The sequence below is a fragment of the Pteronotus mesoamericanus genome, unplaced genomic scaffold (genome assembly GCF_021234165.1).
Source record: "Pteronotus mesoamericanus isolate MK-2021 breed Mesoamerican mustached bat unplaced genomic scaffold, CSHL_Meso_final contig_1193, whole genome shotgun sequence".
Taxonomy (NCBI): Eukaryota; Metazoa; Chordata; class Mammalia; order Chiroptera; family Mormoopidae; genus Pteronotus; species Pteronotus mesoamericanus.
The window spans coordinates 114,527-127,817 of NW_026555039.1; the positions used below are offsets into that span (position 1 = coordinate 114,527).

Consider the following 13,291-nt stretch of genomic DNA (forward strand, 5'->3'; position numbering starts at 1 on the left):
GAAACCCAACTGTCCTTGGGTACAGAACATGAACACCAGAAGCTGGACATGAACCTCAAAGTAGCAATATCTTTATTTACAAAATATACAGTTTCACAGAAACAGCTTCGTTTTTACACATAAACTTTGTAATTACACAGAACCACGTAAACGATGTTAAGTGTCTGGCCTGGCCAAAGCCAATGAGAGGGGCTGGCTTTTGGGGTGGCATCTTTCCCTCCCCTCACTGCATCAGCCACCAACCAGGAGCCCCTAGATAGGCCATGCCTCTTTGCATAAAGCTGACTGCTGCTGCCAGCTCAATCAACACAAAACCGGGGTGTCTTGACTTCTTAGACACCACCCACAGGGATACACCTGTTAAAAGAACAAAAAGGAAATGAAGAAACAAATTGAGATGACTATCAAAGCCTTCCAGAAGTCACCAGGCATTGAGCCTTCTAAGAGCAAGTAGTAATCGCCAAGAGTTGGCCGTTCCACCATAAAATCACACATACTCTTAAATGCACTTTTAAAACCGGAGTTAAAAAAAAAAAAAAAAAACCCACAAGAAAAACACTTTGGAACTTTGGCTATTCTCATGGTGAAGACACTGGACAGGCGATGATGTCCTGGGGCAGATCTTTGGCAAATTCCTCTCCCAGCTTCTGCATGGTCGCCCTAGTCAGAGCCTCAGACAGCTGTCTGAGGACAAGCTTGTTTCTGATCCAGCTTCTTACTATTCCTTTCTACAGTACTTCTCCTTTGGGGATCTTTACAATAAACTGGGTTTCAGAAACTATGTCTATTTTTGTGTTAATAAAAGCAACAGAATTTAAAAAAAAAAAAAAAAGGGCAGACGGCTGGTCAGGCGTAAATGATACTAGGACAAAATACGGGCTCCCGTTAGCCAGCCACAGCTCAGTCCCCAGCGCTTCGATGGGAGGTGGGGGCCCACCCGCTAGCCCGCCCAGGGCGCCCCAGGAGAGGCCCGGCAGGGGCTGGGCTCCGTCTGGCTGCAAACACACACGGCCACAACTTGAGCATTCTTCCCTTTTCATGCTTTTACAAGAAACAATGTTTATGAAAACACACCCATCAACTTACAAAAAAAAAATTTTTTGAGAACACGTATTTGAACTGCTAAAACACTATGTCCGTCCGGGACAAAGCTGGAGCCCTCCCCTCGGAGCCCCAGAACTGCCAGCGTCCCAGGGCTCAGTGGCGAGCAGAGCCCCGCAGGCCCTCGGGGTCTCCTCAGTCCAGGTGTGAGCAACTCTGCAGTGGGTGGACCTGGATGCCCATGTCACCCTATCAACTCACACGCCAACTCACACCAAAAAGGCTTCAAGTCCTAACCTTGGCCTGTGGAACCAGCAGGCCAACCTGTACCAGGGGACACTAGGAATCACCCCGGGCCGGGAGGGGAGGCCCACCTCCCCTTTTCCTTCATCCTCAGACACAGGAACGCCATTCCCTAGTGAGGCCTAACCTTTATGCTGCTACTGGAGTAAGGGGAGGGGAAGCGAGGAGGAGGGACCCTAAGTGTCCTTGCTTGAAAACACCTTGCCTAGGCACCCAGAGGCTCCCATTGGCCAATGGAAAGGGTGCCCAGGAAAAATCTGCCAATACTTTTGGCTGTATCGTGCAAAAAGACAGGTTTTTTACATCGTGCAAAACAGGAAACCGAGTTATCAACACAGGCCACCTTGATCCCCCAACCAACCTTCTTTCTACAGAGCGGTGGCCACACACTACCCTTTATAACTAACAGAAGGAAACCTAGGGGTCACTAGCTCACTCACGCCCCTGCTCCTCTCAGGGGGTGACAAGGAGCCCAGCAGGCAGCCCCGGAACAGAGGCGGCACGAGGGGCCGGGAGAGCGGGCCGCTGAGGGAGGGGCAGCTCCCATGGCTGCTGTACAGACATCTATGGTAAAAGACTTACACTGGAGAAAAACTTTGCACGTATGGCTGTTCATTACCAGGCTGGGGAAACACTTGTTCCCCAGCACAGCGGAAGCAGGAATAACAGTTAGCACTTGTTCCAGTCGGCGGGAGTTTGTTAATGACAGCAAGAACTCAAAACTACCGCGGACCCTTATTTTCAGCTGAACCAAACCCACTGTGCTGGGGTGTCCAGCCCACCGCCAGCGCAGAGAACACAGCTCCAGCAGCAGCTGTGGCCTACGAGGACTTTATTCAGTCACCGGCTATGTACAGTTTATACCTTGGACAGCCTGTCCTTTTGCTTAGGCACCTGAATGGCAGGGGTCTGCCTGCACCAGAGCTGAGAGTTCTGTGCTCAACTAAGAAAGGGGCCACAAAGCCCACCGTCCCTTCCGACTCTTCACCCACAGTCTCCTCCCTCGCCAGCAGTCAGTCCAGAAACAGCTTCCGGGAGCCCATTCGGGAACGGTTGGAACGGCGGATGTCGAACTTGGAGTCCCGGCACTTTTGGCAGACAAACACTTCCGGAACATTGGATTTCCGGATTTTGGCACAGGACAGGTGAATCCAAGTATGGCACTCGTTACACTCTATCATCGGGCGGCCGGCGAATGGCTTCATGCAGAAGCAGGTGACGAGGTCCCACGAGTCATCGTCTGAAAGGAGAGAAACAAGTAAGGGGAAGGGAAAGCCACCTCACAACCCCTCTGCGACAGGAGCCCCACTCCATCAGCAAAGCGCTCTCCTGTGGGACAGAGCAGCTGATCCTCAGTAACTGAACTGGGTTTCAACTTTCCCTTAAGGGAGCTACTTCGCTCCCTGAAAACAGTACGTGCTCAGCAAAGGACACGGAAATGTGTGGCCCCAGAGCTCGCCGTGGTACGTGTACTTAGGAGCTACGTCATTTGACACCCCAAGGTCTGTCTGGGAAGCTCAGCTGTCTCTCACTGCAGTCGCCCCCTTCCCGAAACGTGGCAGTGCCCACCCTCCTGTGCCTCTCTCCCTAGAGGCGGTGGGCACACTCTGAGGAAGGGACCACCCTGAGACCCCTGCTTACCATCTCTCCCCTCCAGCCCACTCACCAGAATCCACCATTATGTCCTCGTCATTGCCGGTGCTGTCCTCGTCGCGGAACACCACCTGCTTTCCCTGCCGGACGATAGTCCGTTTGCCTTCAGTTTTTATTTCTTTGACCTGATCGGGTGACACGGCGGCACAAGACCCACTGGAAGGAGTATCGGAATCCCAGCCCGAGCAGGGATCGCTGGGGGCCTGGGGAATATCCTGCAGGGCGGGACTCGTGGGGGTCTCCACGTATGGATCGGTGGCTTCCAGCTTCAGCAAGCTGCCCATGTACCCCTCCTTCACGGGCACGTCGCTGTCCCTTCGCTTCCTCTTCTTCTTTTTCTTCAGCTTGTCGGTCTTCTTTCTGTCCAGCAAGAAGTTACTGGGCTTGGCTCGCTGCAGGAGGGTGGGCTGCAGGTGGCCAAAGCAGCGGTCTGAGACGGGCAAGGGCACCGTGGACGAGATGTCGGCGAAACCAGCATCCCAGCCATCGCTGTCAATGGTGCCTGCGGTGCTGTTGGCAGGGCTGGGGCTGCTCCTCAAAGGGAGCTCCTGAAAGGACAGAGGCAAAGGTGGCAGGTTCCAATTATCTCGAACAGCCCCCAGCAACAAGCTCTGACCTCGGGCAGAGAGAGCTTCCCCAGCCGGGTCAGGCCTGGACATGCGCGCTCACTACCCAACCTCCCGGGTCCCATCAGCATCACCCTTTAGGGACAGTGGCACGTGTACTTCAGTGCAACCTTCTAGACAGAACATGAACCCATGAGAGGGGACCTCCTGCCCTGGCTGAACCCTCTGGAACTCGCCTGACGCTCGGTCCATCTCTGCGAAAGGAGTGAAGATGCACTCTCCCACCCACTTATCTTCCGACTATAACATCTCCCTCCGTTTGTCTTCCCACGGGACGGATTTTTTAATTAAGTGAATTTAAATTAGCTTTGAGAATTTCCCAATACTTTTTTAAAAACTGGAGCTATCCCAAAACATTGCAAAAATCAAAGTAGGTAATCATCGCCCGGAAGCAGTGAGCGAGCTACACTCTGGCTCTTTCAGACCGTCAGAGCATTTTATTGACAAACAGCGACAACAGCCTGCGCGGCACAAGGCACGCATGAGCAGCCTGGCCGCAGTGCAAAGGCTGGGCCAGTGCTGGGGCGGGGCCCCCGGAAACGGCAGGTCCTCTCTTTTTAGCCTCAGTCAGTGCAGATGAGGCCTCTGAAGCTTGAGGGCCGTGGCGGAGCTGGTCTACAGTTCCGCCCATCTGTTAGCAGGGGCGAAACCCCGGCAGCGCAGTGCGATTCTGGCCACGGTCCCTGCAGACCCGGTTAGCGCGCTGCGCACAGGAGCCAGGAGGTCGCCCACCAGACAAGTGGCCGTCTGGCTGAACCCAGGCTCCACCCCTCATTAGCCTGTGACCCAGGGCAAGGAGTTCCCTATCTGTGCCCCTGTCCTCTGCAATGGGGACAAACAGTATCACCGACCTCATCTCATTAAAAGGCTAAAAACAGTGCCTGGCCAGTCAGCCCTCAATGCTCACTGGCCACTAAGAGCAGGTAGCACAGGGAATAGAATCACTAATGTCCTGGGAACTCTGCATGGCATGGCAGGGACCGTAAATACCCCGCGGCGGGCGGGGGGGGGGGGGAACGGCATGCTTTATAAATAGCATAGGATCGTCTAACCATTATGCTGCACACTAAAACTAACACAAAATAATACTGAATGTAAACTGAAATTGAAAAAGAGAAATTGTTAAAGAGCAGGTGGATAGCAGAGAGTTATTTTCAAGCAAACTTTGAAAGTTCACTAAGTCATTTCTAGACAAGCTTTCGTTTTATTTTCTACTAGAATTTGAGGAACCATTTGGTCTTTCTTGGTCTAACTTTCCAAGAAAGATTTTTGCCCGACTATAGTCTGAAGTCCTCCCGCGCAACCCCTTTCATTCTGACACCCTGCCGGACGCTCTGGTTTCCCTGACAGCAAGAAAGGGCTCAAAAGTGCTTAAGATTCATTACCTCCTTCGGATAAGGGATGTAGCCAGCATAGGCCAAAACAAAGGTGCAGAATTTGTTGAAATCCTCCACGGTCCTGCGCCTCTTGTAACCGGGGGAGTACTCCTGTCAGCAGACAAGAAAGGGGTGTGTTTGAAAGTAGACTGCAGGTGGAACCACATAAACAAAACCAAACAAGCTGGAGGTTATATTACCCGACAGCCACTCAAAAACACGCTGCGAAATTTACACACACTTAGAAACAAGATAAGGTAAGCTCAGGTCAAGAAATAACACTGTGTTCAGAAGGCTGAAAATGGGGGTGTCTGATGTTATGCCAAGAATACTGGGAAACTGGTTAGGAGATAAAGCCTGTGCAGGAGCCTACTTCTCAGCACTCACCGGCATCTGCTGGCATATCTATTTGCCTCTACAGGCCTATCAGTTCTAATAACTACTTTTTTTGCTACAGATTTTTCATTTTGAAAATAAAGTGCTACTGCAGCTGTAACTAAACCACTTAGTGATTTCAAAAGTCAAAGGCTGCTTATCCTTTCCAGCTCGCTCAGGCCTGACCCCTCCCCAGCCAGGCTGCCTGGGACTGCCCCCTGGCCCCCCTCCGGGTCTCCAGGGAGGAGGCGCTTCCTGCTGGTCCTTCTACCCCCCACGACATGCAGGGGCGCTAGGCACCCAGATGTTTCTCAACTCAGAGGATAAACCAGAAACATTCCTGCGAGCCTTATTTGCACGTTGAAGATAAAATACTAGAGACTCTGACTTGCGAGTTGCATCCCAATTCAACCTAGAAATGCCCGCAACAAAAATGGACTTTCTCCTGAAAAGAACAGCTCAAGGAGAAAGAGCCTGTATTTGTACTTTATTTTGGTTTATCCGATTAGCATATATACTGAGGTTTTACTTGAGCATCTCATCACCGACCCCAACCCCATCCTTAGGTGCTGAGCTGACACAGAGCCTAGGGGCCCACTGCCCTGCTATGGTGAAGGGGGGCGAATTGGGGCAAACGCCGGAGCCCACCCCACCCCAAGACAGGGCCGAGAAAGCGGCGCTGCCCAAGCGCGTTGCCTGCAAGCTGCCTTCCAAGGGCGCCACTTTGTATTTTTTCAACTTGGCTCCAGAGAACCACCTTCTCCCCCCCACCTCTGGGCCGCCGGACCCCGAGAGGCGCGCAGGTTAGCGGAGCACAGGCTCCGCGCGAGATCCGGAGCAGGAAGCCCGGAGATCTTGCCTCCCGCCTCCCACTCCCCCACCCCCCACCCCCGCCCCGGGAGCCACTGGCTGCCCTCCCTCCGGCCAGGGTGGGAGGGCCGCAGCCCTCGGCCTTCAAACTCTCGGGAAGAACTTCTGTTTCGGCGGGGAACGTGCCGAAGTGGGTCAGGGGCCGGGACGCCCAGTGGCAGGCGGCGGCGCCCTCCGGCGCGGGGCGGGGGACCTGCGCCGCCCCCACCCCGCCCGCCCCGCCCGCCCCTCCGACGTTAGGAAAAGCAGATGGCGGTGCGGCCCCCTCCCACCCTCCCGCGGAAGCCGCCCCCCGCCGACACTCGGCCCCGGAAGGTGCGGGGCCCATCCCGCTGGGGAGGGGGCGCGAGAACCCGGCAGGATCGGGGTCCGGGGCTGCTAGGGCCCGAGAACCCCTGAGGCGTCAGCTTGGCGGGAGATACCAGTCGCCGCCTCCCGCGGCCCGACCCGCACCCCGAGGGCCTCGGGAGGAGAGAGGGGACCGCGTCAGGGGCGCCAACCGGGAGAACCGAGGGCCGATCCCCGGAAGGAGGAATGGGAGGCGGGGCGAGCAAAGCCCGCGGGCGGGGGGCGGGGGCCCCGGAGGGGGATGCGAGCGCTCGGGGCCGCGGGGGGGGAGACTCGGCTCTTGTCCCTGCTGGGGTGAGAACCCCAAAAGACGAGGATCCCCCGAGCCGGAGGGGGCGGGGGCCGCGCGGGAGTCAGGGGGCGGGGCGCGGGCCACTGGGCCCGGGGATTAGGGAAGCAGGCGGGGGGCACCGAGCCGAGTCCACGTCCGAGGGGGGCCGCGAGCCCCTCCAGGAGGGGGCGGGGGTTCCTCCGAGAAGCGAGAGCGCGGGGCGGCGGCCCTCGGACCGAGTCCCCGGGGGCGGGGAAGGGGTGAGCGAGGCAGGCGGGGCGGAGCCGGGAGCGCGGACAGGTCCCGAGGCTACCGAGGCCCGGGAGGGGTCGGCGCTTACGCCCGTGGTAGAGACGCCGAAGCAGGGGCCGGCAGGGAGGACCGGGCGCGGGCCCCAGTGGGGGGCGGGGTTGGGCACGGGGGGGGGGGCGACGACGAAAGGCTGGGGGAGGGGAGGGCGGCGCTCGGGTAGCGGGGGTCCGGCACCACGGAACGAAGGAGCGGGGTGGGGGTGGTCGGTGGCGATCCGAGAGCAGCTCTCACCTCAGGGTGGAAGGCGGCGGCGCAGGAGTCGGAGTCCATGTTCGGGGTTGGGGGCGGCGGCTGCGGGAGTGCAGGGGCCGGAATGCGGGCACCGGACCGTGGGGTCTCTCGGGGTTGGGGGCTCCGGCGGCCGCGTAGGACCGGGGCGGACCGGGGAGGGGTCGCCCCGGCTAGAGGTGATGGGGGGCTCGGCGTGTCGCGTCCCGAACTCTGTGCTCCCGGACCAGCGACTCCGCGGCCGAGCAGAGTTAGCGATGCAGCTCCCGCGGCGGGAGAGGCGGGAGAGTCACTGCGGGGGGCGGTGGCGGCGGCGGCGGCGGCGAGCGGGAACCCGACCGGCTCCCCGACCTGACGCCCAGTTCGGCTCGTGTCTCAGGAGGGAGGGCGGGAGATCCGCGAGGCCTGTCGGGAAATGTAGTCTGAGGGGGACGGAAAGCCGAGAGGGAGGGGGCGTGGCGCGGGGGCGGGCCCTGGGCACTATGGGAGTTGTAGTTCTACGCTGCGCCGCCGAGACACACAAAGGCCGTCTCGAGGACTCCAACCCCCATAGAGCGCCGCGGCGGCTGCGGAGGCGGTGTCTCGGGACTGGAGACCGCTGGAGCGGGGGCTGTGCGGGGCTCGCGCCGGCTATGCGGTGGGGGAGGGGCGGTGCGAGCGGTAGCCCCTCGGTCCCTACGGGGGCGGGGTGGGCCTGGGTCCCGCGGGCGTGGGTGGGGGCGGGGCTGACGGCCTTGGTCGCAGAGCGCGGTGGCGGTCAGCGCTTCTTTATCCTAGCGGACTGAGGGTTCGTTTCCTTTTGTGGGGTCGGGGTCCCCTCAAAATACTGGCGCTGACGTCGGGGCCACCCCCGGGCTCGGCTTCCGGCGCGAGGAGCGAACTTGCCTTCGCGGCTGTGGGTTTTCTGGACGGGTCGTCCTTGCCCGGGGGACCCGAGACCGGGGACCGAGACCCGGTTTCTGCACTCTGAGGTTGTCGCATCTGAGTATCTCTCCCAGCGTTATCAAGGTTTTTAGAAGGTGTTTGCTTAAATTCGCTTTTCTTTCCCTCTTCGCCTAACCTTGGGACAGCCCCTGTTTTCTCACTTTAATTGAGTTATTTCCTGAGTGTGTTCCCCACAGGATTTTTTAACAGTGAGGCCAGAGAGTGATCGAGGTATTGGGAATTGCCATTGATTTTGTGTATTGATATTTAATTGAGGAGTTTGCAGTGTTTTAAGTGCTGCTCTGCAGCGTATTTTACAATTTTATGTTGAAGGTGGATTGATTGTGAACACCTAGTTGAAAATTAACCGCTTTGGTCGAACCATCAAGAGGAGGCCTGACATTCTTTAACACTTTGGAAAGAAAAACCTACATGCAAAAACTGCAGATGACAAAATAGCATATTCTCTGTACTCCGAAGACAAAAACTGTTGAAGAGGAATAACATAACATTTTGAATTTAAATGAGAAAACAAACTCTTCGGTACACCGAATCGAAGCGTGCTGAGAACCCCTGAAAGATAAGATTGCGTCTGGGCGGGGCGGTGGGGGGTGCTGCCCTGGTTAGCCACTGCTCCTCCGGCGGCTCAGCGACTGGGTTTCTCTTGCAAAGACAAGGTTGGGCAGAAGTGATGCCTCTTCGGTAGATTGGTGGTTGGCAGGCTGATACTACGGGTGTAATAACTTATCATTTTAATTTCAACATTTCACCCACAATGTCCAATGGTGTGCTTGAGCATGATACTGTTCTGTTACAGATTTACATGCTTATGATTCGGTAATAAAAGATTTTGTAATTAAAAAAGGGGCATCCTGGGAGCTGGACCCCTGCACTTTTCTGAGCCGCAGTGTCCTGAGCTGCAAAGAGCTGTCGCGCCGGATGGGCCTCAATAAATGGTAGCTTACTGCTGTTATTTTTTAATGTCACTTCAGCAATATCTTCGCGGACTGGAAGACTCCCCAGATGTGATAACAGACTGAGGTGCTTTCGGGAGCCAGGAAGGTAAAAATAGACATTGGACCCGGTCTGTGGAAACATCATTAGCAACTTCTTAGAGTTGTCGTACTCTGGTGATTTAGCCAAATTTGAATGTTCTCTGGCCCCTGCGGCCTGGGCAGGTGCCGTCAGTGCAGCCAGTGTTGCCCAGGGCCAGGGCCAGGAGGGGTGACTTGGTCTCCCTGAGTGAGAAAGGCACCAGAAGAATGTTATCCTGTTGGTAGTTTAAAAGTATAAATATCAAAGAAAATTATCAGAGGTGGAATCCGAAGGAAAATGAAATTTTTTAACTGATCATCATTATTCCCTATGGTATGATTTTTCACAATATACACACTAACACCCACCCGCCCTTAAGAAACCAAAGTACTGGCCCCAGCCTGGTAGCTCAGTTGGTTAGAGTGTTGCCCCTACACGCCCAGGTTGAGGGTTCGATCCCTGGTCAGAGCACATACAAGGATCAACCAATGAATGCATAAATAAGTGGAATGACAAACACCTCTCCCCATCCCCATCACGCTGTCTCTAAAATCAATGTTACAAAATTACAAAAAAAAAAAAAATCCTGAAATAATGAACTTGTTCGTAATAATAATAGAGCAGATGATAGGCATAACAGCCTAGAAGTCAGGATCCCAAACTCGGATTGTGTCCAAGGGACCCCTCTTGCTCCGTAGGTATCCGGTAGATTTCCCTTTATTTACTGATTTGAGAGAGCAACACTCATCCTTTGCCCCGCTTGTCGATGCACTCACTGGTTGATCCCTGTACGTGCCCGACCGGAGCTGGAACCCGCAACCCTGGCACATCCGGACAACACTCCAACCGCCTGAGCCACCCGCCAGGGCTAATAGGTATTTTTGAAGTTCTTAGTAAACTGTGGCTCGTAGTGCCCAGATGCGACCAGGACTACCTGCCTGGCACTCTAGAGCAGGGGTTCTCAGCCTTTTTCATCGACTGACTTACGCATTCATTGGTTGGTCCTTGTATGTGCTCTGACCCGGGATCGGACCCTCAACCTGGGCGTGTAGGGGCAACCTTTTTCATCTCACACAAACTAAGCACTAAAACTCTGTGGCACACCAAACCAAAATTTTTTTCCGATCTGCAAAAAGAAAAAAAGTATAACTTTGGTTCATTCACACTGGGCAGCTATGGCTGTTCTGGCTGCTGTCATTTTTTTATTCAACAATCTAAGGGAAAACAGGTCAGTGCCCCGGCTAAATAGTCAGGTGTCACATGTTTTAAAAATTCTTGCTGCGTATCACCTGGAAATCGCTGCTCTAGTGAAATAGAAAACTTCACGGAAAAGGACCTTCTTTATCTCTCCTTCCTTTGATTTCCCTTAGAAATTTCGCCCTTTGGAGGAAGTGTAGAATTAATACTTAACCATCCATTCCCTAGACTCAGAAAAGGACTATCACACCAGTGCTTGACTCAGACTCAATCGCAATGTGTAGCTGCGGGGTAACGAAGCTGGTTTCCTCGTAGGATAGGCTTAGGTGTCTTCCATACGCTGTTTCTTTCGCAGGTGTGCTGCCGTGCTCTGGGCTCCGGAGAGCACATTTAGAACTTCATGATTAATGCAAGACATTACCCACAGCAGCCAGGTTACTGGAATTTATGATTTCTTGTTTTCTGCTCTAAAAAATAAATTATACCTGCTGCTGAATGCTAATTCTCAGATGATTTATAATGATTACAGTTACTTAGGAAAGAGGAAGAAAAAAAGCCAACATTAGCACAGGTTGTGACAAGTTTAAAAATACTAAGAATACCATGGTTTCCCAGTAAGTAACTTGAGAATGTAGTTATTTTAATTGGGTTACCAAATATAGCTTCACCTTCCTCAATCTCACTGGCGTCGCTGCATTCGTGGGGGAACATTCAGGAAGGTTTTTGCCTCCCACTTTAATTCTGTGCTTGAGTGTGGGTGCGAACATAAGCAAGAGTTTATTTTTTTTCCGAAATGACTTCCTAGTGTTTCAACCTTTTGTTCAGTACATTTGTACGGGTTTTTCCTACCCTTAGTTTTCTGTCCTTCTCGCTCCCATTTTAGTCAGAAGGGGAAAAAAATGAAAACTCAAAATATAATTTCAACTTTTAGTACCTTGACTACTGTATTATATGTGTGGGTAATTTATTAATAAATAATTTCTAAATGACGTACTTCCAACATTGCCTGTAGTGAGGAAAGTAACCTGTGCCTAGAAGAATGGAATGTGTTCCCTGTGTCATGGTTCCCACAGGAAAACCGTAAGGATTCATAGCAACACCTTGCGCCAAACACTTTAAATACTGCTCCTTACTCTACCTCATTTACATACAGCATTCTCTCTCCACCAGTGCATTATAATAACATTCCTTAAAGAAAAAAGCTTATACACAATAGGTGCATTACAATTCACACCTTAGGCAGCCCAGAATTAGAAAAATCGTGTCTAACAGGAAAAAAAGGCACAATCTCTTTTTGACTAAATGCTAAAGTATGTGGTCCCAAGTGTTCTCAAAGGGAAAGAAAAAAAAAGATAGCAGCTTTTAAAATTACTTCAGTCACCTCTTGTCTTATCTGCCTAACAGCATTTAAATATCAAAATCAAGGTTTGAATTTTTTAAATAGTACCATTTCTTTGTTAAATTACACCATCATAAGGAAGTCACGCAGATACGATTTTCATCATTTTAGAAAAGATTTTAAAACTTAAATGGCTGAAATGTAACCTTTAAATACATTTTCCCACCAACTACTGTTTGTGTCCATTATTTTTCAATAAAACTGCAAAAAACAAAACTATTGCTTGTTTGGCGAGAGTTTACATCTTCCTCACCAAAAACTAGTGTTTCCTGCAGGCCAGAGTGCTGGGTGGTATCCGAGAAGTTTAAGGCCAGGTAATTAATACAGTTTTGTACCTGTGACACTGTCCTCATGCAGTGAATGGATTTCTCACATTCCCATTTTGAACTCAGGAGCCTGATAAAAAAAAAAAAAAACCCTCAATAGCATGCTGGGGCTCGGAGGTTATTCACAGTTCCAAACAGCTGACAGATCTAAATCTGTTCTTTCTTTTCTAACCACGCTCATTTTTTGACTTAAACACACATGGTTTCAAATGCTTGCCTCTTAGGTCCCAGATAGTAATAATGGGGTTTTTTTCCCCAATAACTGAATTTTTAAATTTTATTTTGAACTTGTATTATTTGCTTAAAACACAGTCCATATGTGTTAGTACATTCAGAGAAAATGCAGGCGAGCAGAAGCAAGCCTGAACACCACGAGGAAATGTTACCGCCACAATTTTCCTGTACGCACATGAACACATTCATTGGGTCATATTATGCGTGATGAGAGTTTTCACTCGATACCACAGCATGAACATCTTTCCATTTCTATAATAATCTACATTATTCTTCATGGCCTCCCAGGAAGATTCAAACATGATTTGCTGAAATAAGCCCTCGTTAGGAATACACAAAACTGGAATTAGTTCTTAACCATCGAAACAGTGTTGACTTCCGGAAGACTTCCGAATGTAAGGGGTGAGTTCTGATGCGAGGGACTAGCACTTTTCCCTGCAAACATCCCACTTCCTGGCTGCTCAGACTTTTCTTGTCACAAAGCCTGTGCAACTGAGCTATTGGCTAGGCTCCTGGGCCCAGGAATGCTGCCGCCGCTGCAAAGAGCTGTGTGAACAGTCCATCTATGGGCAACAGGCAGCCCGCCTGGTACCTGACTGGTTTCTTTCTCAGGCCTGTGCTCCCCACGCCGAAATTCAGACCAGATACACTCTCATGGCAGGCGGGCTGATGGGAGATGCAGGAGAGGAGAAAGCCTCCAGTTCTCATCTCAGATATGCAATGAAAACAAGATGTCTCCTGCAAAGGCCGCGCCGGCTCGGCTGGAGCTGGCT

General features: G+C 52.5%; 1 protein-coding gene across 1 annotated transcript; it reads right to left on the minus strand.

Annotated features, from left to right (window-relative positions):
- Positions 1 to 396: 396 nt before the first annotated feature.
- PHF13 (PHD finger protein 13) lies at positions 397 to 7,770 on the minus strand. The gene is made up of 4 exons (XM_054583819.1): positions 7,407 to 7,770; positions 5,009 to 5,110; positions 3,011 to 3,545; positions 397 to 2,584 (listed from the first exon to the last, which is right to left on the minus strand). Exons 1-4 carry the CDS (start codon positions 7,443 to 7,445, stop codon positions 2,358 to 2,360), a joined length of 903 nt encoding a protein of 300 aa, XP_054439794.1. The 5' UTR covers positions 7,446 to 7,770; the 3' UTR covers positions 397 to 2,357.
- Between the last annotated feature and the right edge of the window lie 5,521 nt (positions 7,771 to 13,291).

Coding starts and splice junctions, on each gene's coding strand:
- PHF13 (XM_054583819.1), bottom strand. CDS start 7,445: ATGGACTCCGACTCCTGCGCCGCCGCCTTCCACCCTGAG. Junction 3,546..5,008: donor ACATCCCTTATCCGAAGGAG/GTAATGAATCTT, acceptor CTGTCCTTTCAG/GAGCTCCCTTTGAGGAGCAG. Junction 2,585..3,010: donor GGACATAATGGTGGATTCTG/GTGAGTGGGCTG, acceptor CTCTCCTTTCAG/ACGATGACTCGTGGGACCTC.